At 39.3% G+C, this 25,001-nt stretch overlaps 1 protein-coding gene across 5 annotated transcripts in view; it reads left to right on the plus strand.

Moving 5' to 3' along the window:
• MYO1B (myosin IB) overlaps positions 1 to 25,001 on the plus strand; it is a 182,646-nt gene that overhangs the window by 146,736 nt on the left and 10,909 nt on the right. For 2 of the 5 annotated variants that reach the window (XM_004276947.3, XM_033400311.2), the window contains exons 16-27: positions 2,269 to 2,469; positions 3,671 to 3,897; positions 6,479 to 6,679; positions 8,322 to 8,415; positions 9,263 to 9,412; positions 12,798 to 12,866; positions 14,135 to 14,221; positions 14,488 to 14,574; positions 16,389 to 16,475; positions 19,688 to 19,762; positions 21,386 to 21,520; positions 23,380 to 23,486. In XM_004276947.3, coding sequence (XP_004276995.1) covers positions 2,269 to 2,469; positions 3,671 to 3,897; positions 6,479 to 6,679; positions 8,322 to 8,415; positions 9,263 to 9,412; positions 12,798 to 12,866; positions 14,135 to 14,221; positions 14,488 to 14,574; positions 16,389 to 16,475; positions 19,688 to 19,762; positions 21,386 to 21,520; positions 23,380 to 23,486 — 1,520 coding nt within the window. Of the gene's footprint in view, positions 1 to 2,268; positions 2,470 to 3,670; positions 3,898 to 6,478; positions 6,680 to 8,321; positions 8,416 to 9,262; positions 9,413 to 12,797; positions 12,867 to 14,134; positions 14,222 to 14,487; positions 14,575 to 16,388; positions 16,476 to 19,687; positions 19,763 to 19,977; positions 21,521 to 23,379; positions 23,487 to 25,001 lie in introns of those variants that run through there. The other 3 variants (XM_033400313.2, XM_033400310.2, XM_033400312.2) reach the window with 3 other exon arrangements.

A 25,001-nucleotide genomic window follows, 5' to 3' on the forward strand; every position in this document is an offset into this window, starting at 1 on the left:
GTACAGTGTGGAGATTATAGTTAGCAGTACTATGTTATATATTATATACTTGAAAGTGGTTAAGAAGTAGGTCTTAAATGTTCTCACCACAAAAAAGAAATGGTAATTACGTGATGTGATAGAGGTAACTAACACTATGGTAGTGTATCAAATCAACATGTTGTATACCTTAAACTTGCACAGTATTTTATGTCAATTATATCTCAGTAAAGCTGGAAACATTTTCTTAAAAAGTAACAGCGACAACAAAACTCCATGCTGTTCAAGTAAAAATAAAGGAGGATAAAGGGACCATCTCAGGAGCCAAGTTAAGTAGGATCCCAGGAGTGGCTGGTATGGACCATAGATTGCTTCAGGGACGTGAGAGATGGTGTGTGTGTGACTTGACAGGTGCCAAGGGCCGTGGGATTTTTCAGGTTACAAATTATGTACGTGAAAAGGCTTATTAACGTGTGAAAAATTACTGCGTAATTTTTAGTAACCTTTCTGAATCTAAGATTTTTGTTTTTACATCATATTTATCATGTAGTTTATCCTGAACGAATTGATTGCAAGAAGACTGATTTGTGTGTAAAAGCTTAGTCTTACTAAATCTTCCTGGCCTTAATAACAAAGTAGTTTGAAACAATGCATAAACTTTGTTTTCTACAGTCTTTTTAGCTCTCAGTGTAGGTGAGTGCTCTGCTTCAGCAATAGACTCACAGGCTCCAAATGTCCAGCAAATCATTTTCTCTTCATCTTTAACAAGACGTTTTGGATATTATTAATTAGCCAGTATCTTATCCCTCAGTATTCAAGATATTCTTGAAAGCCACCTCTTTGATTAAATTGAACTTTTAAAAAAATATTCTGAAGCATTACTATTTTTCAATTAAAAAATAAACTTTGTTTTGAAAAATGTAAACAGTGTTGGATTGTGAACACTAATATTCCACCTAAGCAATTTAAAACTCTAGTCTAAAATTTAGAAAATCAGTGGATTTCCTGAAATTTTTTTCTGGTAAATTTTGTGACCAAAGTAGTTTGCTGGGGAGGTTTTAAACTTTCAGAAGTCGTGACTATCACGTTTTTCTTCATAAAGGTAACATTGCACTTAATTATTTACCTTTAAGAAGGGAGAAAAAAAAAAACAGTGGTAATACACTTAATTTAACTAGATTATCTCAGCCAAAAATCCCCTTGCATATATGATTGAAGAAACTCATGTTCACGTAGGAGCCTGGATACATAAAGGAAATGTTTCCTTCCAGCATCGCCTAACAATAATGTTTACTCCGGGGATGTTATGAACACACTTGACTCCTGAGAATCCACACTTCCCCCAGATTTTGTGTGGAATGAATAAGTGCTGGTCAGAGGATGTCATGGCCTTGTAAGGAGAAGGGGAGAGGAGCCAAGGGGGACTTTGCCCTGGCGGAAGCGGGTGGGTCTCATGGTCAGTGGATTGTTCTCTGTGGAATGGAGATGTGTGGTTCTGTAGGGGCAATCAAAGGAACAACAGCCTTTATTTAGCAAAGTAGAAGATTCCTGATTTTTGATTCACTTTAGCTGGGCTGACTGCTCTTGGGGTAAATATGATCACAGGGTCTGAATACCCAACAAACGAATTCTCACCCATGTTTAACATCCATTTCGAAATTTTATAGGGAAGGAGAATTTTATTCTAAACAGATATTGAAACACAGCTTGATTGCATTGATCGTTAAAAGCAGCCTCCCGAATCACACCACTTTTTTTCCCCGAGAAAATAAACTTTATTTTGAACATAGGAACAATTTGGAAACATCTGAAACCAATTTCCTTCTCAAGCTGTGTGTCAAATAATGGCCTTAAGAGACTATGCTTTGTGATTTATGACCACGTTATATAAGGAGACAGTATTGTCACATTAGTTTCTGACTTTTAGATTTGTTTATGAATCTTTGAGGTCTGACTTGCCTTTTGCTAAACAACATGAATTTCAGTTATCAACCCGTGGCTGAGGTGACACCTAAGTCCTGTTCTGCCGTCGGGGAGGCATCGTGGGCTGCGGGGGGGAGACTCATGCAGACACTTCCTCCCTCCCCACCCCCCAGAGCACCTGGGACCCTGCTGGAAGAGGGCTGATTTCTGTGGGGGGCGTTTTGTTACTTGTTTTGATTCTCTGCTCTTTGTTGTGCCTGAACGGAATTTTCTTGTGAGTAAGTCGATTGTGTTTAATGGCATAATTAGGAATAATTATTAATACAGCGAGGAAGGAAGGAAACCCTTTTATCTCCTTTCGCCCAGAACACAAACGGAATCCTGGCCATGCTGGATGAGGAGTGCCTGAGGCCAGGCACGGTCACCGACGAGACCTTCTTGGAAAAGCTGAACCAAGTGTGCGCCACCCACCAGCACTTTGAGAGCAGGATGAGCAAGTGTTCCCGGTTCCTCAACGACACGTCCCTGCCTCACAGCTGCTTCAGGATCCAGCATTACGCCGGCAAGGTGCGGGAGCCCGGGCCCCCCTGGAGGACCCCGAGCCTCAGCCTCAGAGATGGCGTTCTGACCAGCGCCAGCTCCAGAGGATAAATGGAGCTGCTGAAAGCATGGAGTCAGTAAATGTTCAGTGGGAATAGAATCTGGACCATGTTGAGCAAAATCTTACTGAGAGCTGAAAGGAAAGCCAGTGGCTTTAATGAAAGAGTTCAAGTATATATTAAAAATCGATTTTATTATTTTCAAGCTCTGAAAGCTAGCCTATAAAAAAGATCTATCGACACTGATAAAAGATTTGCCAGTAAAAAATTAGCATTCACTAAAGACTTACAGTAACACCATTGTAAAGCAATTATACTCCAATAAAGATGTTAAAAAATAAAAAAGACTTACAGTAAGGTTTTAAAAGCACCAACCATTTAGCAAAATAATGAATTCTTAGATTGAATTTTGAAACAACACTGAGAAAACATCTACTATTTTTTTAAGCATTTATTAATTTGGTTAGTATTTGGGGTAATTAATTTTATGTCATCAACTATATAAAGATAATATTAAGAACAATTGGGACAATAGATTGATTTTTGGGGTCCTGAATGATTATTGATTGGAGTTAATACCTCCTTTCTTATAAATAAGCTTGCAAACTTCAAAGGGGAAAAAATCTGATTATGGCTTTAGTAAAAATAAAGTATATAGTAGCTTTTCCTTTAATTTCAAAATGCTGGAACTTGGTACTTCATTTTTTTTCACTAGCCCATGTTATTAAAAGATACTTTCCTGGTCAGTTTGTCTTCTGGTTTAGGATGTCTATGAAAATATCTGTGTTATCTCAATTTCCCCCGTCTCCTTTTAAACACACTAGAATTGGCACATGTAAACTAAAAAATACAAGTAAAACCTCAAAAATATGCTTGAACACCAAAAAAACCCTAAAATCCTTTGAAAATGTTATAATAACATTTTTGGAGTTTATTCTTGCAAATCCTGAAGGGTAATAGAATTTATTTTGAACTCTTCTGTGATTTAGACAGATGGAATTTAAACTTGGAGGCTAATTTGGTATTAGAGTGTGACTAACTTGTTGGAGATTTTTTGATGGAGAAAGAAGAGGCTGCAGTATAGATAGTCTCGGGATATTTTTAACAGTTGTTTGATGTTCTAGCGTGCAGTGTGTCAGCCACTGAGTCCCATGTGCTGCTGCTCATAGGTGCTGTACCAAGTGGAAGGATTTGTGGATAAGAACAACGACCTTCTCTATAGAGACCTGTCCCAAGCCATGTGGAAGGCCGGCCATGCCCTCATCAAGTCTTTGTTCCCCGAAGGGAACCCTGCCAAGATCAACCTAAAAAGGCCTCCTACAGCCGGCTCACAGTTCAAGGCATCGGTGGCCACTCTGATGAAAAACCTACAGACCAAGAATCCAAACTACATTAGGTATTTCTGGCACATAAAATTCTTTGACCATTCGATTATGAAGGCACTCTCAAGGAAGATCATCTACCTGTTTGCTTAAATCTGAGCGTAACCCAAGGAGAGGATAACTAAAGTACTTAGGGGTCAAATAATACGGTGTCTTGGGTTTGCTTAAAAAATACTCCAGTGGCCTCAAAATAGGGAATTTTAAAAAGGGAAAAGAAAAAATTGTGGCGGGGGATGGGAATAGATACTTAATGAAATTGGGTTGTTGGCACATAGGAGTTCTCAACTTTCTGGTTTTTTGGGGGGTTTTTTTTAATGACAAGTTAAGAAACAAAATGTAAATTTTTTTCTGGTAAGCGTTTTGCATAAACTGTTTTGGTGGATTCATTTTGGATTCTTGTTATATTGACTTGGAGCATTGAAGCACCTGGGGGCTTCAGTTGCAGGTCTGGTGTGAGGAAGTATGTGCCTCTTTCTTCCCTGTGAGAGTTATAGGCCCAGAGAAAGTAATGATTTCTGACACAATCTAAATAATTTTTTCAAAACAGTAGAAAGAACTCCTTAAAAAGCATCTGGTCTCTGTCTCTCTCTCTCTCTCTCTCTTTTTTTTTTTTTTTTGTTTGTTTGCTTCTAGGGCATCTTAGTTCTCAAAATTCAGTAAAGACCAACTAGGATTAGAGTTTGTGATGTGTATATTTGGTGAACTAGGTAATAGAAGGTGTGTATCTGATGGGTCAGATTTCATGTGGCAGGTGCACACCCACATGTACCTTCTACAGTTGTCTTTGAAAATTCAGTTATGAGGAAGTTAGAGTGAAGAACATTTTTGTGTTTAACTTGTTGACCTAGTATTTATATTCATAACAAATGTAAATAGGTAAAATTCCCTGGTTTGATTGCAAACAGGTTAGAACATATATTAGGTTAAGGATCCTAGTTTCAAAAAAAATTAACCAAGAAACTTTGTGTGATCAGTTGTTTTTGTTATTCTCATTTGAGTAAACTTTTTTTTTTTAACCTTAAGATTCTATTTTACTGAGGTATAAGTTGCATGGAGTGATACGTACAGATCCTAGGTGAATGGCTCCATTGTTTTTTCGCCATTGTATACACTTTGGTAACCACCACTCAGGTCAAAACATGGAACATTCCCGTCACCCCAGAAAGTTCCTTTATTCCCCTTCCCTTTCAGTGGTTTTAATGTATCTCTGAGAAGTCTTAATTAATAAACTCCAAAGTTGTGAATATATTATTATATATATATTTTTAGAGTCTTTACAGTTTCAGTTTTATTTTAAGGTCTATTTTTTCCATATATTTATCCTGTTGTTTTGGCACTACATATTGAAAAGAAAAAAATCTCCATTTTCATTCATTTGCCCTGATGCCTTTATCAAAAATCAATTGAATGTATGTGTAGGAGTCTAGATCCAAACTCACTAGTTTGTTCCATTGATCTGTTTGTCCTTAAGCTAAAAAGTAGACATTACTTTTCTAAATGTAAAAGGAAAACCATAAAAACACCAGGGTCAAACTAGGTAAGATTTAGTTGTCCATATATTACGTGTATGTGTGGAATTTGACAGTTGAAGTGAGGCAGACATAACTGTAAATGTTTAACAATATATTAATTAGGATATAGAGATTGCTCCAACAAGATCTGGAAATAATAGGGGCTTAAACAAGATTGACAGTTATTTCTTGTGTACTTCTAAGTGTATAGACTCCAGTGCTAATAGAGCAACGCCTTCTATGTTGTGGCTCTGCAGTTGCCAGGGTATTTCCTCTTATCTATATAGTCAAAGATAGCTCTCCACCTCGTCAACATTCCTGCCAGCATTTAGCAGAAGAGCAAAGGGAGAACAAGTCCCTTCCTTCTAAGGACACACTGGAAGTAGCAAACATTACTTATGCTCTGGCTAGAATTTTGGTCACATAGCCACACCTACTTGCAAAGGAAGCTGGGAAATGTAGGCTTTCCTTGGGCAGCAAAGTGCCCTATTGAAAAGGAGGGAGGTAATAGGGATTTAGCGAGACAGCAGTATTTTTAACCTTTTCATTGAGGTATGTAATGTATGTACAATACAATAGAATATATAAATCTTAATTGTACAGGTTGTTGAATTTTTACCTATGTATACACCTGTATAGCCTCATCCAAGCCAAGATATAAAACATGTCTATCAACCCAGAAGGTTCCCTTGTGCCCTTTCCCTGTCGATCTCCACCCCTACCTCTCCCCAGAGGTAAAGCAACACTGAGTTCTCACTAGGAATTAGTTTTTCTAGAACTTCATACAAATGGAATCAAAATATGTACTCTTTTACATCAGACTTCTTTCATTAAACAGAATGTCAGTGATATTTACGCATGTTATTGTACGTATTATTCTTTTTTATTGCTGTATCTGCAGTGTAGTTATCTTCAGGTTTTTGTAAAACGATTTGAAATAATTTCAAAAGAAATGACTAGGTTTTCCAAGAATAATAAATAATTGTCTCACCATGAAATAATTATATATGATGCTTTGTAAAACATGGACAGATAAATCCATAAGAGAAGGAGTTTAAAACCTAAAATTTGTGTCATCTTTTAGGTGTATCAAACCGAATGATAAAAAGGCAGCACACATCTTCAACGAGGGTCTAGTATGTCATCAGGTCAGGTATCTGGGTCTTTTGGAGAATGTCCGCGTGAGGAGAGCAGGCTACGCCTTCAGGCAGGCCTATGAACCTTGCTTAGAAAGATACAAAATGCTTTGTAAACAAACATGGCCTCATTGGAAAGGACCAGCAAGGTAAGACATTCGTTGATCATATTTAATTATGAAGTTTTAAAGCATACAGATACCATGTTGTTTTCTTCACGTGCTGTTTAGGCAAAACAATTCTATGAAAAGTTGGCTGTAACCTCTGTTTTGGACCATCTTCCAGCAGGATACCACTTTGTGCTAATTCTTATTAATTATAGAAGTCTTGGTTTTCTTTAAGGTTTAAACACGGCTTATCAAATCCACATTTGGAACTTGTATGACAATAAAACTTCTAAACTATGTCGTGGCAAGTTAGCAGGGGGAGAATTTGTAATTGATGGGTATATTTGTGTAGACTCATACAAGGGTAGAGCTAGAGGCATCTTGGATCACTGCTCTCAGCTCTTCGGGGTTTTTTTTTTTCTGGGGAATTAACCCCAGAGAGAGTGAATGAAGGGTGGGGGTCCCACTCTTTGACCAAGTCTGTACCAACCGAGAAATAGATACAGGAGCAGATAGGGTTCACAGTGTCAGTGTTATTGTGAGCAAAGCTGGATTGGAGAATATGGCAGAACTTGGGGCCATGTGGCGTTCAGCTCATCTGCCCTAAATTGCACTCATCCATCCAGTCACAGACAGAGTGCTGGACCACTGCAGACTCATCCCATGGAGCAGCCCCTGTGAGCTCTACATGCAGAGAGAACTTGTGTGCTGGCAGGGGGGCTGCTGCAGAAGAGAAACCAGGCCTTGTCTGTGCAGTGACCTTCCTTCTGCTCTCACCAGTCCCAGAAGTTGCCCCCTTTCTGCAGGCCACAGAAGCTCTCCCAGCTACTACAGGAGGGCAGACGTGCCTGTTTTATGGGGATTTTTCTTTCACTATACTGGTGTTGACTCCACATTGTCACTGGACCTGGCCTTTCACAGGAAAATCAGTAGGATTAGACACTTCACCCTGTATTACAAGAAGATAAACTCCAGACATATGGTGTGGTCCCTGATGCATAATTCAATACCCAAATAATGTAGGGTCTGGGTACTATTTCATTTCCACTGCTAATTTCCAGGGTATTATGGTCAGCATCTACTATAATACACAGAACAAGGATTCACTCCCAGCCTGGCATCCAGTCCACAGGTTGGTGGGACGAAGTTTAGTACTAAAGTCTGACGTTAAATCCACGGTCCAGGATGGAGAGGTCAGAGTCAAGTCCAGGCCTTGCTCCCACCCTGTGTTCTTTTGCATCCCATTGGCCTGGCACTTAGCACTCTTGGGACCTGCCCACAATCTGAGTAGCAGGAGCAGTGTTTAAAATGTTTGCAAGAAGTAACTGAGTGGGTTCAAAATAGATGTGAGTTTCTTGCATACCCTTCTGGCCCTGGTTGGTCCATTGTTACAGGTATATTTGATCACCTCTGCTAATGAAATCAAGAAATTGTCTTTAATACCATATTTTCTTAGAATACGTAGTTCTAAAACCAAAATGCTTTTTGAGCACTTACTAGATTTGGTTAAATTTGTGGAATTCACTCTGGAAATTCTTTGATGGAAGGATGCTTACTGAAAGATCATTTATACTTGGAAATGAAGGTTTTTTTTTATACTGCTGAGAACCTAATATCATGTTTTAAGATAAGATAGCCTATTTTTGTAACTCAGAAAATTTGTTGTTTCTATTTATTTTTATAGAGCTGGTGTGGAGGTTTTGTTTAATGAATTGGAGATTCCTGTGGAAGAGTACTCCTTTGGTAGATCAAAGATATTCATTCGAAACCCAAGAACAGTATGTAATCAAAACGTTACACTCTGAATTTGTGTTATAATCATATGGGCAAATTCTTAAAGGATGTTTAACTTTATAATGTTACCCAAGATGCTACCAAGAATGTCACATTTTTGTGTTTTTCTGCAAATATCCAAAGGGGTGGCTTAATAAGGGATAATGGAAGAACATTTGTATTTTTTATGAAACACCAAAACTTTTGAGCTGATAGATTGTACAGCATTTAAGAAATCATAAAGAAACTGGTATTACAATAAAACCTCCCTAACTCGTAAAAATTGGAGGTTACTTCAGTCTGTATTTGTAATATCTGAATTATACAGTAATTTTAGGAAAGACAACCCTGCTATTCAGAGGTACACAAAGGCACCCAAATTAAATTTTTTTTTAAGTTAAAAAGAACACTTAAAATTCTACTTAGTGAAGAACTCCATTGGAGCCTTTTTATAACTGAATAGACTAGCATGAAGTATAATTTACATAGCAGTTTATTGGAAATTTGGAGAATTAGGAAAGTGTTCAAATCGTCTGAGAGAGACCTTGCCGTCACCTCCCTTCCAGTAATTTCATCCTCACAGATAGTGTGAAGGTACATCTAGAGCTCAGTTCAGCCCTTACATGATTCGTCATAAATTCTAAAACACTGTACTCTAAATTGTGTATCTTGCGTGAACTCATCCCAATAGTTTTCTTCTGGACTACTATTCATAATATCTGTAAATAAGTTATTTTTTTTTTCCTCAATGTGGTTCACTCCAACATTGTGACATTTTATTTCCTGAGAATGATGTTCACATATGCCACGAGTTTTTGTGGATTTTTGATAAATCCATCTATTATTTATTAGTTATTCAAATTAGAAGACCTGAGGAAGCAGCGTCTTGAGGACCTGGCCACTCTCATTCAGAAGATTTATCGGGGGTGGAAATGTCGCACACACTTCCTGCTGATGAGAAAAAGCCAAATCGTGATCGCTGCCTGGTACAGGAGATACGCGGTGAGAGCCCCTGACATTTTTTTGAGCTGTAATCACGATGCTTTTTTTTGCAAATATTTGTTACGTATTTAACTGTGTAGGTATTTTTTTTTACATACTTCATCCTCCGAATGACCTCGTGAAATGGGTGCTTTTCTGGTCCCTTTTTTAAAGATGAGAAAACTAAGTCATTGAACTGTTAAGTAACAGCTCCTATGAGGCAGAGATGGGGTTTGAATCCAGGACAACGTCAAAGCTCTAGTTTATCCTGCTGTCTTCCACTGATGGAGATACATGTAGTGGGAGATCTACATCTTGAATTTGGTTATCAGCTTGGAAGAGATAATGTCATTTAACCCTTTGAGTATAGTAGAGTCAATTTTCCCAAACAATTGGCTGTTTTCCATTTATTGTAGGAACACTGAAAATGGCTTTAATTCCAGAAAGCTAATGCCACATTTTAGTAGAATTCTGGGTTTGGGTTAAAGGGTTGGATCTCCTTTAGTCCTCAGATATCTGGCCCTTTGGGAAAAGACTCCAAAATAAAGTATGTTTATTTAATTGATATGGAATTTCTTTGGGGAATTTTCTTTCTCACTCAATTATAGATGTTTCATTGGAGGCATAACAGGTTTGAGGGGAACCTGAAGGTTTACCTCTAGGCTAACTTGAACTTGGCATTGCGTTCTCACAAAATGAATTTTAATGATAAGAGCACTGCTTCCAAACACATTTTCATTCTCTGCTTTTTCACTAGAGAGTGAGTTGGAAAATGAATTAAAATTGCAATCAAATCTCCTTTAGGGTGTTCTTCCTCTTTTTCAGCTGTAGAGAAGTTTTGCTTTAAGGGTGTGTATAATCAGGACATAATTTATGCTGACCTGTTCTCATGTAATACATTTTAGTGTATAATTTCCAAGTTTTAGAAATTAATGAGTTACTTAAATGAAAAGTAAGGAAAAATTATGTGATCTTTAAAAGAATATCTTTAAAATTGCTTCCTCACATTAAAAGAGTGTAACCAACAGTACAAGTGTTAAAGTATGACCCTAGCCAGCCACGTTAACGATGGGTTCATTAACATGTATCCTGCAAAGGCCCAGAAGACTGTTGTCACCAACCTGGCTGCACATAGCAGTGGTACTTGGCCCTTCGGCAGATTCATAATGCTCTGTTTTCTGTTTGCCTAAGAAAGGGAGGACCCACAAATAGGCAGTCCTCAAGGAACCCCTTTTATTATTTCTTATTTTGAGGTCATTAAGAAAAACCAAGTTTTGAAGCATCCTGAATTCATCTGTATTGAATTCTACCAATAGTTTTGAAACCCTTATTCTGCCAGGTTCAGGGGATAGCAAGGTGAACCAAACAACCTGATTCCTGGCCTCATACAGTTCATGGCTAGTGAGGGACAATATGCGTTTAAGCAAATAAATAGAACAATGACAGATTGTAGAGTAAGTGCTAGGAAGGAACTAGAGAACTGAGATAAAGAGTAATGGGGAGACTGGAGATTAGATAGGGTGGTCAAGGAAGACCTTCTGGAAGGGGCCATTTCATCAGAAGGATGAGGAGTAAAGGCAAGGAACCAAAAATAGCAAGTGTTGTTTCCACCCTCCCTCCCAATAAGGAGCTTTTGTATCTCGAGATTTTTAAAAAGTCACCATATGTATCATTAATTTGTGATTCTGAGAGTTAGAATGATAAATAATAGCCCAAACTTTAGAGGAAGTATTAATTTTGCTCTAGTGTTATTTCTGTTTTAGAATTTGAACTACAGGCACACCTCAGAGACTTTGTGGGTTTGGTCCTAGACCTCTCCAATAAAGCAAACATTGCAATAAAGCGAGTCACACAAATCTTTTGCTTTCCCAGTGCACATGAAAGTCATGTTTAGGCTATACTGTAATCCATTAGGTGTGCAATAGCATTATATCTTTAAAAAAATGTACATACCTTAATTAAAAAATATTTCGTTGCTAAAAAACGCTAACCATCATTTGACAATGCAGGGTTGCCACAAACCTTCAATTTGTAAAAAAAAAAAAAACCCGCAATATCTGCAAAGTACAATAAAACAAGGTATGCTTGTAAATACCTCCACCAGTTAACTACAGTTATCCAAGCCAGTGATTTTCCCTTGACCAAATAACTCAAAGATGTTCCAAATGACCATTTTCAGTTATTACTCATCTTAAAATCCATATTCTGTGATATTTCATGGCTCCTTGAGGTGAATTTTAAAGACAGTTATTTTCAAGCCATGTAGGAATTTTAAAAGAAGACATTGAGGTACCAAATGAATGTCAGAAGTGATGGTCGGATATTGTAGGTACAGTTTAGACCCTACAGCCGTAGACTATCACTCTGTGTGGAATCTTAGAGATTTTCCAGCTCCTCAGTTGACTGATGAAGAGACTGAGGTCCAGAGAAGGTGGTGACTTGTACAGGGTCCCAGGGTTCTCTTTACCTTTCTCTCTGGCACCCTCTTTTGTTCTGCTGCTCATTTTCTCTGAGCTTCCAGAACATAGCCTAGAGTCTTGGGAGCATCTGTTCCCCCTCAGAGAAAGGGAGCTGGGCAGTCTGCCATTTCCAGGGTCTGAGTCACAGCCTGGCTTCAGTATTTTGTTTGAAAAGCTGTGAAATTTCATCACAGATGCCCACGTTGTAGTGAATATTCCCCGCTAAATACAGTAAGCTCTCACTTCTCTAGGGATAGTGTTCTAGCAGCCTCCACTCTCCAAGGCATTGGCCCTGGAAGTAAGGGCCTCTGGGCATCGAGCGTGCGTGCCGACTCTTGGGAAGATCTCCCTGGGTCTTCCTTAACCTTCCCCACCTGGAAATAACCTCTGCTGCAGTTGAACATCCTCACGGGTTCTGCTCTATGGCGAGTAGGAGCTCAATAAATAAAGTTTAGTCGATGGATAGGAGTTGACTTCAATTTGTTAGCTGGTTTCCCAGCTTGAGGCAGTAAAAGCAGCAAACCTAGAAGGAACTGGGGACGTTAGAGGCTGACCCAGTGAGTAGCACGCTGAGAAATGGCACCAAGAAGAGAGAAGGCTTAGGAGCAGATGCAGAACTCAGCGTGTATTCATTCATGTGTGTTCATTGGGTGTCTGCTAGGTGCTCGACGTCGTATTATAACAGCATGACACAAAGAACAGATGTTAACAATGGTGGGTCCGGAGTTATTTCAAAATTAATTATATTTACCATCCTTGAAGCAAACTTTGGATTAATCATAATAATTTTGGATTGTTGGATATTTTGATTTCTGTACTTATTGGTTCCCGGAAAGAATATGGGTGATCGAGAGTTCATTGCGCTAAGTGAGCAAATTCTCTTTCTCAGTGTGCATGTTATGGATATGTAAATAGAATTGCTGATATCTTCCCCTTTCATCCTACAGCAACAAAAGAGGTATCAACAGATAAAGAGCTCTACCTTGGTAATTCAGTCTTACATCCGGGGTTGGAAGGTGAGTTTAAAAGAAGTGATCCTTATTTATGTGAGGTTTTCATGTTCTTTACAAAGGATGATGTCTCTGGGCTCACCCTGCAGGGGAGGGTTCCTCATCTCCTGCCTACCCTGTAAACAGTCAGATGGAAAAAATAAATATTATGGGCCAAGCTCTGGCCCTACAACATGTCTTGGCTGCTTCCTGCTTTCTTTTCAAGAGCTTTGTTCTCTGAGCAGGAAGTCCTTGAAATAATACCGTACATGATTTCAATATCCTCTTGCCCCCCGTTTGCGAAGGAAGCTGTAGCGCAAAAGGCTGTCTCACACTGTTGCCTCCATACCTGTGAGCCCTGCCATACGTCAGCACCCCAGCACAGTGCCTCCCATACCTTCCCTGTGACCATCTTGCAGGCTGCCCCATCATGATTGAAAGATCCTAAGCGCTGGCTGTCCTAGTGCCCCCACCACCTGGTTCTGGGTCCTTCCTGCCAAAGTGTGATTCAGAGTCAGCACACTATAGCCCACAAGCCAGATCTTGGTTCAGGAGTCCTGCCGTTTCCATTGCCCTTTGTCTAGGCCTGTGGGCAGCCCAGGTGCTTAGTGGTTGTCCCACAGCAATTGCCAAATACAAGTCTGGTGTGCTCAGAGTAAGTGAGATTGCTGCACACAGGTTTTTCTTTGACCTACTACCGAGTCCTGGGTCCAGGCGACCAGTCTAGAGACTTCAGAGGCAGAACTCAGGGTTCGCCTCCAAACCGGCTGTCCTCCTGGCCCCCACTAAATCATTTTCAAGCAACTACTGGAAAGAAGCCACTAGTACTGAACCAGTGAGATAATTTTATTTTATAGCAAGTTTTTAGCCATCTCTTTTGAAAAAAAAGTGCAGCTACAGTTCCTTCCAGACAATAATGATAAAAGTGATCAAGTGGATTTTGGTGGATCATTGGAGATCCACTGACCACCTTCTGAGAACTGTTCCTTCCATCTGCCATGTCCAGTTTGTATTGCTGTGGTCAGATTTTTTCCTGTCACGTGTCAGGGTGTGGGAGGCTGCTGTCTATCTGAGTGGGGCTAGACTGTCATGCTTGATAATGTCTTCATTTACCACCTTCTCATGGTCCATTTTGGGCTAATAAAGCAACCTTCCCTTTTCCTTTCCTTAAGCTACTGATTTTTCCCTTGAGAAGGGGGATTATGATTATCTCTTCAGGTAGTTTTTTTCAAGTCACTATGGATTTAGTTTTTTGGTGTTAATTTTCTATCTTTCTGGGTCATTCTGTGCTTTAGGCCCGAAAAATCCTGAGGGAACTGAAGCATCAGAAGCGCTGTGAGGAAGCAGCCACCACCATTGCAGCGTATTGGCATGGTACCCAGGTAGGCCAGAGACGCCCAGGAAGGCAGCGGGTCAGGAGTGATGTGTGGAGCAACGGACCCTCCCATTCGGGATTCACTGGCTTAAGCTCCTGAGCACGTGTTTGCCTCTTGCTCTTTCCAACGTTTCGGTGTGGGGTGGTGGCACACGCTTCTGTGTTTACTGTTTGATGGTGACCGGTGTCTCTCTTCCTCTTTCTCCATTGGGAATCAGCAGTAACCTTTCTTGCCTTAAACTTTTCTGTAACTCCTTTTCAAATGCATCACAGGCGCGAAGGGAACTGAGCCGGCTGAAGGCGGAGGCTAGGAATAAACATGCTATTGCAGTTATTTGGGCTTACTGGCTTGGATCTAAGGTACTTGAAATGCACATCCCATCACTCCCATCCTGGAATCCGCAATAATCAATCCATATCTCTAGCATCTCAGGGGATGAAGACCCATGGTTAACAGTGGCTCACACTGGCGCATGTCCTAGTAGCCACATTTAATAACCCTGGAGATGTTCGTGCCAAGAGAGCACGTTAGGAAGCTTAAGCATGCGTAGGCAAAAAAGACTAATTAATTGCTTACTAATGAGGTACTAGCATAGTTGCTCTTTTTTTTAAACTCTCGAGTAACATGCATGTTTAGTTTTGGGGGGGGGTTTGTTTGTTTTTTACCCCCCTAATATATCCTGGCAGTTTTCTGAAGGTGTTTTTATGCGCTATGGGGGCATGATGGGAATGTTAAAGTTTGGGTTTCGATTGGTCTTCTGCAACATGTTAATAATAGAAACACCTTTAACGCATGCTCGACAAAAATATTAATCCATGAATGAAATTGTTTTTTAGGCTCACTGTGGCAGCTGTTGATTATTATAAGCAAAATATTATATGTGAAAAGAAATATCATCTGTGATTTAGCAGAAAGCTCTGTTCATGCAAAGCTAGCTGTAATTGCCCCTGAAGAATCCCAGGAATTTCGGCATCAGCTGTTTGTGATCAGAAACAAAGGCCTCCTGAAATACTCTCACTAATCCCCAGGCAGAGTCGTGGGCTCTGTGAACGTTTCACATATCCCAAGGGAGGGAGCACTTTAGATGTATTTGTTACTTAGAAAATCAAAGATCATCTCTGCTAAGCATGTGTATCCCAGTTAGAAACTCAAATATCATTACAGTCCTATGTTTTTAAGTCTACCTTGTCAACATTATAAACCCGTCTTGTGAGAAAAATGAGAAAAGTCAACATTTGCCTGTATAAAGATGTTAACTTGCCACAAACTAACCAAAGTTGTTCATTTGTGTTCTCCCCTGAAAATCTGTGTGGAACAGACTAGTTCCCTTTTATAAACTGAGGGAGCTGTCTTAGCAGAGGCAGAGGGACTCCTAGACAATTACTCTGGGCTTTCTCCACTGAATGAGAGAAATCCATTTCCCAGCCTGAGTACTGTAATGTAATGAAACCTTAGTGCCTGTCTGTTCCTGTCTTTTAAAATAGCATGCCTCAGATTAATTTTTCCCTAAGATTGATTTAAACCTACGAGTTATTTCACTTTTTTAATCTTGCTTCCATATATTTCACTGTTTAGGGCCTTACCTAATATTGAATTTTGATACATGCTACTTCTAATTTTCCAACTGGAAAAAATTGGGGGTTTTGTTGTTTTTGTTCGAAACTTCAGAGAGGCAACCTTTATTCCTTCCAGTTTTCTAAATGGTTGTTCACAAGAGTTATCTTTTTATACATCCAAATGCATGAACTCAGGAATTCACAGCCTCTTTAGCCCCATGGGCTGGCAGCAAAGGGAAGTCTATGTAAATCGTTAGGTGCCACTCACAGATCTAAGGCTTTGATGAGGGAGGGGAGTGAGAGAGTGTGGAGAAGGGAGTGAAGAGGGAGAGAGAACAGGGGACAGAAAAGAAACAGAATGGAAGTAAGGGGGAGGGCAGGGGAGTGCTTCCCTCAGGTACCCTCCTCTGGGACAGAGTCTCAATGCACGGAAAATACAAGGGACTACTCTAGCCTGACACTGATGCTTTGGGTTTAAATGATTGTGCACCATTTCTCTTTCACTCTGAAATCCTGATACATAAATTGGCTCTTCTGTTTGGTGGGGTGTCTTTTTCTGGTCATTTGTGCTGTCTGCATTGGGCTGTCTCTTTTATTTACCATCTAAAACATTCTAGGCTCGAAGGGAATTGAAACGCTTGAAGGAGGAGGCTAGGCGTAAGCATGCAGTTGCTGTCATTTGGGCTTACTGGCTTGGACTGAAGGTACTTCCTCAACCTCTTCTTTCTGTCCACGGTGAACTCAGTGAAGCCTAGCACCTACTAACTCTGACCAAACGATTGATTATGCTTGCTCATGGTCTGCACAGTCTTTTACAATGTCATCTTGCCTAATTTGGTTTCCTTTTGAGAACAATCCTGTACACCAAAATTTTCTGATTTTATTGCATTGTCTTTCTTTAAATAATAAGTTAAAAGTAATAGCATATTACTTTAAATAGTAATGTAGCATATTTTATTCTTTGTTATCCAAGTTCTGTTTAATGTTCTCTTTATGAGATTGAAGATTTTTTTTCATTTATGAGACAGAGTTACAGCAGTTGAGCTTAGAAGCTGACCTACCATTGCAGTGACCAGCCTGGGGATATTGGGCTTTTGTTTCCCTTTACCCATCTATTCTGTCCCATTGACGGCTCCTGGAGCAGAGCTTTCTTCAAAGTGCCCATCGTTCTAATTGTTCAGCATAGAAACGAAAGGGTTTTGCATAAATATACAGATTTTGACAAATAAGACCAGCAGTAGATCATTCAGGTTAAAGAGAACTTTAGATTCAAATGCCCTCTAATTTAGGGCGGGGTTTATTTTAAAGCAATACTTCCTACTTGAGGTAAGCTTGCATGTTAGCGAATATGACTCTGAGCTCTGGAAATCCTTGAGAACGACCTTTAGGCAATATAAGGATTTTGTCTTCCTAATATTCAGTTACTCCTCACTGTAGGGAGCCATCCATATTGTCATTTGGGGATAATTAGGCCTTTTTTTGACATTTCCTCTTTGTTATTTTTACTATAACACTATAATTCATTTTTTTAAAATATTTGAATATTCTCCAGGAAACCATTGACTCTGAACCTGAACTGTTTTAGCAGTATCTGTAAACTCTGCTTTGAGCAATCTGTGTTTTTCCCTGAAAGTTTAGCCTATAAAGTTTTAGTAAATTAACTTTTTTATTATAATGAATATTCATCAAGTAATTGTTGAGGTAATTAAGAAGTAGCTTAAATATGAATTTAAGATGTTCTATTTCAAGAATTCTGAACAAGTTCTGTTACTGCTTTTTTAAAGTTAAAACGGAGGATTTTATTTCCCATTTTATTCACATTCTAATTTGCATTCTAATTTTCATAAAAGGAAGGAACAAACAACATTGAGTCGGGATTTTTACTCTCTATAATGATTTCTACCAGCAACATCATGTTTATCTTCAGTTTTCTGGATTTAACTAATTGCATATGATTTAAAAAGTACTTTTAGGTTAGAGTGTATGCTAGCATCCTATAACCCAAATTCAGTTCACAGGTGAATACTGTTTTAGCTGAAGTTAACTGGGCTTACTCTATAGACATAACTGTCTTTTTTTTTTCCAGTTTCCACAAAACAGGAGTATTTTAATATGTTACCATTATTGTTATAAGATTAAACATCTTTGAAGTCCAAGAATGTAATAATTTTGTATTTTTTTAAAAAAAAGAAGTATGTTGATATGAACAGTAATTTTGCCCTTTTAAATGATTTGATTCTTGTGGAATTGATTACAAAGTTCAGTGGACCCTTTTTAAGACCCCGGGGCCCATGAAGGGAACCCATTCTATATGCCAGCATGTTGTCACCAGGCCTCTTCTGTGTGTAGCTGTTTTTCAGGAGAAAGGGCCTGTCCTGTGAGTATCAAAAAGAATGTTGCATTGAGCTCAGTTACAATGAAATTCAAGTAAATATAGGACTTCTAGTATATTTCTAAGGATATGTTTTCATGAAACTCACTTTAACTTCTCTGCTTTTGTACACTCTTACAATTTCAGGGGCTAATTAATAGGTATCATTTTTCTTCTTGTTCCTTCTAACCTTGTAAGTGAGATTTGAAATAGTTATAGAAAACTCCATGGCTAAAAGAGAAATGATAATCAATAACATAAGATATGAATTAAAGGAAGAACTGCCTATGTGGTGTATGGGAGAATTTTTAACCCCTAATAATCCACAGATGTAGAGAATAGGTCTGGTGCTCAAATGCCCAGAGGGACCAGGCAGGTCACATGGACGAGGGAAGTAGCAGATGGAAGGTAGGGTAGGAACCGCGGGCCTCCTGCGGGCCTCCTGCAGTTTGGAGGTTACAGCTCTCTTCCAAAGGCAGCAATGGCTGCTCTGGTCCACTCAGTCCTTGTCATGTGGGAATAGGACTCACTGTTGCTAGATCTTAGAAAATTGTAAGAGAAACCTGCAGCCTGAATTCCTGTGTGAAGGTCTTAATTTTAAAATGTGCCTATAAAACATTTTTCGACAATTGGTTACTAGTTTGCTAGTTTACGTAAAGCCCCTAATGTAGAAATATTTTGAACATGTGCAGTTGAACCCAGAAAGCTAAAGATATAAGAAAAACATACATAATGTCTGAATTATTCAAGTAGGCTAATATTTTGCTAAATTCTAACTCTCCCATTTATAACTGAATGATGATAAACATTTTAAATGTTTTCCCCCTCAGTTTCCAAATTTAGCTATCATTCATTCATTCATTTAGCAAACACCTCAGTTATTTTATTTGTTAGACACTAGTATACAAGGTAAATACGACAATATAGCAAGGAAGAAATGGTAAACTAAAACTGTAATATGAGGTCTTAAGTGCTGTGATTAGTATTAGTAGACAGTTTGATGGGAGTAGAGGTAAGAGAAAAAGTAATGCAATTAAATGGGAGAAAATGATCATTCAATAGCTTCCTTTTAAATTCTTACTTTTAGTCACATTCACTTCTCAATATGCAGTACTAAAGTCCTGTCTTCATATGCAAGGCTTTTGGAAACTGCCATATATTTCTTCAGGCATTTTTTTTGCCTTCTAAGAACAATTTGAAGTGAAAATTACCTTATATAATTTTTTCTGGAATGTATTTTGATTTGTGTAGAGTTTGCAGCTATGCCTATAAAGCGTTTCTCATCAGATTGTCAGGCTCTTTAAAAACTAGTTAAGAGGATTAAAAACATCAAAACACTCTGGTATTATCTTGCATCTCTGAATTTCTTTTTCTCCAACTTAAAGCCCACTGTCTCAGTATGCTTCAATTATTTTACTGTATCCAGAAAGACACTCATAAATTTACTTGTTCCATCTATGTTCGATTTTACCAGAGGTGTTATCACCTTTATGGGCATCTGCTGGCCGCGCATTAACCTCTGTATTCTGCTGCTTCATTTTAAAGGTCCGCAGGGAGTACAGGAAATTCTTCAGAGCCAATGCCGGAAAGAAAATTTATGAATTTACACTTCAGAGAATTGTAAGTTTATACTTTACATATGGCTAATTAGCATTACTGCATTAACTAGTTAATAGCACCAACTCAGTAATATGTGACTTGTTTGGTAACGATTAAATCATAACTGTGCCACTGAGAGTTTGTGACCTTTTTTATCATCGGTTCTAAAATTCAAGTAGAATTGTGTCAGAAAGAGGCCTGTACGTGATTAATCAAATATTCTTCTTCTTTGACAGAGAGAACATACTTCGGGGAAAGTGAACCCAAGAAAGCCAGGTGTCTTAGTTCAGGCTGCTATAACAAAAATGCCATAGACTGTGTGCCTTAAACAATAAACATTTATTTCTCACAGTACTGGAGGCTGGACAGCCCAAGATCAGGGTGCCAGCATGGACTGGTTCTGGTGAGGGCCTCTTCCTGGTCTCCTCGCATGACAAAGAGAAGGAGAAGCTAACTCTTTTCCTGTCTCTTCTAAGGGCACTAATCCCATCTAGGAAGCTCTGCCCTTATGACCTCCTCTCAACCTCATTACCTCCTCAAGGCCCCACCTCCTAACACTATCCCTTTGGGGGTTAGGGTTTCAGCATAGGAATTTGAGGGGAATGCCAAGAGCTTGCCCTGCTAAACTGCCACAAGCGGCTGCAAAGTAAGGTTGGCAAACAAGCTAGTGGGTGGAGGGGTGAGGGAGAGCAAGGCTGTGCCCCTCTCCCGGGATGGATTCTGAAGTTCCCTTCCATCTTTCCAAAAAGGCGTAGTTGTAGTGGTGAAGAGCGCACACTCTGAAGACAGCTTGCTCCACCACTCACAGACTTGCGAGCCTCATTTTGTCATCTGTAAAATGGGGATAATAATAGCATTAAACTTGTAGAGGTATGGTAAGGATTAAGATGAAGTAACACTATAAAGCTCCCACAGTGCCTGGCCCATGTTAAGTGCTCTAGAGCAGGGGTCCCCAACACCCAGGCCGCCGACTGGTACTGGTCTGAGGCCTGTTAGGAACCGAGCTGCACAGCAGGAGGTGAGCATCAGGCAAGCGAGCAAAGCTTCATCTGCCGCTCCCCGTGGCTTGCATGACTGCCTGAAACATCCCCCTCCTCCGTGGAAAAACAGTCTTCCACAACACCAGTCCCTGGCGCCAAAAAGGTTGGGGACCGCTGCTCTAGAGCAGTGCTGTCCAGTAGAACTTTCTACAGTGACGAAAATGTTCTGTATCTTTGCTGTCCAGTAGAGTAGCCACTGGCCACGTGTGGCTAGTGAGCAGTTGAAATGTAACTAGTGTGACTGACGAACTGGATTTTTAATTTTTTTAATTACTTAAAATTTAAGTATAAATAACCACCTGTGCCTACTGGCTACCTGTTAAACACTGCAGCTCTCTAATGTTGACTGGTATTAGTATTAATATTAAAATTAGTATGCGCGTTAGTATTCTTCTTTTCTCTTAACCATTTGGTGGAGCTCAGATTTCTCCAACCAATGCGAAGAGTGGAATAGAGACTTTCCAGAAGCGTTACAAAGTCTTATGGACTAAAACTTGGTAAATTCCACTAAAGACTGGTTTCTTTGAGTCTGGTTTATGTCAAACAGTGTTTTTTTTCTGGTGTATTTTACTCATCTGGTATTTTTCTGTCAAACCCAACACAGGTGCAAAAATACTTCTTGGAAATGAAAAATAAGGTGCCTTCCTTATCTCCGATAGATAAGAATTGGCCATCAAGACCTTACCTATTCTTGGATTCTACTCACAAGGAGCTGAAAAGGATTTTCCACTTGTGGAGGGTAAAAATTGTCTTGCTCTGTTTTTTCAGAGACTTCTTTTCGTATATTTTGAGTGTTTGAGGAGTGTTACGTAAAAGCAGAATCTTCCTCTAGCCTCAAGGAGAATTAGTTGAGGAAGTTGGTGTTTTTGAAGCGGGCAGCGTGCTTGGCTTTCTGTGAGAATTCCTAGAGCCCCAGGTGCTCCTGTGACATCTTCTCTCATCCGTGGTTGGGAAGGAAAGAGCAAGGCTGCATTGTCTTTCCCGTCCAGATTCCAGTTGCTTTCAAGTAGTTGAGTTTTTTGGTTTTGTTTTCCTCTTTAGTTGAAGGAATATTTGCTGGAGGTAGAAGTAATAAAATTTGAACATCTTCATGTGAGTAGTAAAGTCTCGAAAATAGTATGAGTTTACTTTCTATGAAGACATACATAGACACACATGAGAACACACACATTTTAATGGACTGGGGGGAAGAAGCTCTAAAGTCACCCAAAGGACATTAAAGAGATTAAAATTTCCCTACCTGAGTGAAAGGGAAGCTGAAAATCTACTTGATTTGGCCTTATATTTTGGCTCACTTAATTTTATATGAGAGCATAACATGTAATTTAGGTGGTGCTCTGTGTGGAATACATGGGGTACTTGTACAGAGGTTGACTTCATTTCAGTAACTTAGTTGATATATGGAATGCTAAATATATGTCATTCAGATAGAATGGAATCATTAGGTTGAAGGGCTTGTATTTAGTAAGTGAACGATTGATGGATACGTCTTCTGGGAAACTTTCCTGCCCAGTACTATGGGCTTCTTCTTAACTGAATCCATTATGTATAGAGACATTATCACTGATCAGTGATACCAGCACAGCATATAGAACTGGATTCTGAGTTCTGTTCCCTAACTTAGTGAGTCAGTTTGGCAAGATTGACCAATGTCTTCAATGTTCATCTCCCCCTTTGAGTCTGATATGGAAACTATTTTCAGAAGTAATGACGGGGAGCTTCTAATGCTGGGCATCCGCTCTGCCTGTCCTTTCCCCCAGCCCCTGAGCCTTGCCTTTACCTCCGTTGAACTGGGGGTGGAGAATGGGAGGGATGAGTTTATTCCAGGGGTGGGCAGCAATGCTAGCATTCCTTTATATGATTATGTGGGTGGTTCTCAACCACCCCTGAACTGAATTTCTTAGAGAGTTCATCTAAAGAACCTGGTCCTGCCCCTCCCGCCACCCCCGTCTCCTTTCAGTGCAATCTCAGAATCGGGTGAAGGAAAGATTTCTCAGGTCCCGTGTCCACGTTATAAAATGGTAATGGAGGATTCGGAACAGTGCTTTTCAAACCATAGGTGATAGCATACTTGTGGGTCATGAAATCAATTTAGTTGATTACTACCAGCATTTTAAAATGAAATACAGTACGATAGAAAATAACGGAATATACGACATCGTAGAAAGGATAAGTATTGTTTTGTGAAGCTTTTGTGTAAGTTGTCTATATGTGTGTCTATAAATATGTGCACTGGGTTGTGATGTACCATGTTTTCCTTACTGTGAGTCTCTGAAAGAGTATGATAGCTCAGGACTGTGGATGTCCAAGGGCTGACGTCATAGTGGGAGGAAACGGTACTCCCAGGGGGCCCAGGCCAGATGTTTTGAAATAGCCTCGCAAGTTCTGCCATACAAACAGTAGTTTTTATGACATTTTCTAAGACCAACCTTTTAAAGCTCAGGAAGGAAAAATTCTCTTGGCCTTTTAAATGAATATTTCATACACATTTACGATTATTCTTACTGCTGTTAAATTGGCTTAGCATATTTAAGGATGAGTAATGATTTATTTATATAAGTGATGTCCTTCTGTTTTTCTTCTTTTCATATCTCACAGTGTAAAAAATACAGGGACCAATTCACAGACCAACAGAAACTTATTTATGAAGAGAAACTAGAAGCCAGTGAACTCTTCAAAGACAAGAAGGCTTTATACCCATCTAGGTATTATGGCTTTGCTTTACCCATAAAAGTCAATATTTTAAAAGTTTCTCAGATATATTCGTAGGCATTTTCTAGTGGGTTTTGATTTTAGTAATACACAGGTTTTTAATTTCATGAATTACTTTATGATCAGCTGGATATGAATGTAACACATTTGAGCGAGGGCTTCCATAGTATACGTAGAGAAGTGAGATCACATTTGTTGGTTTTACTCTATTGGCATTACCTGAACACTTCCTAAATAATTAGAGGTTGTCATTTAAAATAAAAATTGTCTAGGCTGTTAAGATAAATTTACACTGTAAATTCCCGTTAGTTTTCTATAGTTTTTGGACGCTAGCTGGTTTCTGATGGCAATCTACTGTAATCACCACTCCAGTCTTCCTGCTTTAACAAGCTGGGTCAGAATCTCACTTGTAAGATAAATGAAGAATGAGCCAGTCTGTCACTTTCTGAGGCACTGGCCCTGGTGGCCTTTGGTCGGCTGACTTATTGGCTGTGAGTTCACTGGCCTCTGCAGCAAGTTCAGTTCCTTTATTGTAGACACCAAGTACTCAGTAAAAGAAGGAACACCAACTGCAAGTTTGCCAAGTGAAGTTCTTGGTAAAAACTGCTTATCAGAGTATTCTTACATCTCCCAAGTTCATCGTTTTCCCCCCTAGGATTCCTATCCCCTTTACATCTGGTGTTTCTAAAAAAGTAGATTGTACAATTTCAAGCCAAATCTGTAACAACTTTTAGCTTTTCCCAAAGAATGTCTTAGAAATAAAAATACATTATATGCTAAGTATATTCACACGTACTGCATGTGGGGTGTCTGTATTCTCTACGTCTACACATATTTGAAAGCGCTTCTTCCTAAAGGATTAAATGAGCAATAAGTTGTCAAACTCATTTGCTTTAGATATTTTAAATGGCACAGCTTCCTTGGTCAGCTGACTTGGCTGCTTGAGGGGGTGTGTACGCTCCCCTCAATCAAACACAGCGTCTAAATCCAACGTTGTTCCAAGTGCCTGCTCTGTAAAGCATATTCAGACAGGTAGATTGTCTATATTCTTTCTCCACCAACTTAATTCATTCAACTTTTTCTTTATATGTCTTTCAGTTATAGAGTGACCTTCTTAATTAACATTCCCTATGGATGACTCTTTAGAAACTGGAAGGAGAAAAAAATGCATTTTTGAAGAAACAAACTTAAAGACTGTTAGCACTTTGTATTATTAAAACTGTGTTTGAATATGAACAACAACCAAAAAATGTTCATATCAAGCCAAGTCCTCTTGGGTAGTTATATTAGTTTTCGGGGATGGTAGCGTGCTCACCCTCTAGCATTGAGAGAGGTCGAATCGTTTACCCTCCCACCGCTGTGTGAAGTGGCAGCCCTTAGGGGTGCTAGCCTTTTCTGTCCTGGGAGCTGTCAAACACTGACCACCTACGTGGATTTTCTTCCCTGATCCTCCACACACAGCACAAGCATTTAAAGTTGTATTTGCAAATTGCCAGAACGTTATAGCT

Source organism: Orcinus orca, chromosome 7 (assembly GCF_937001465.1).
Source record: "Orcinus orca chromosome 7, mOrcOrc1.1, whole genome shotgun sequence".
NCBI lineage: Eukaryota > Metazoa > Chordata > Mammalia > Artiodactyla > Delphinidae > Orcinus > Orcinus orca.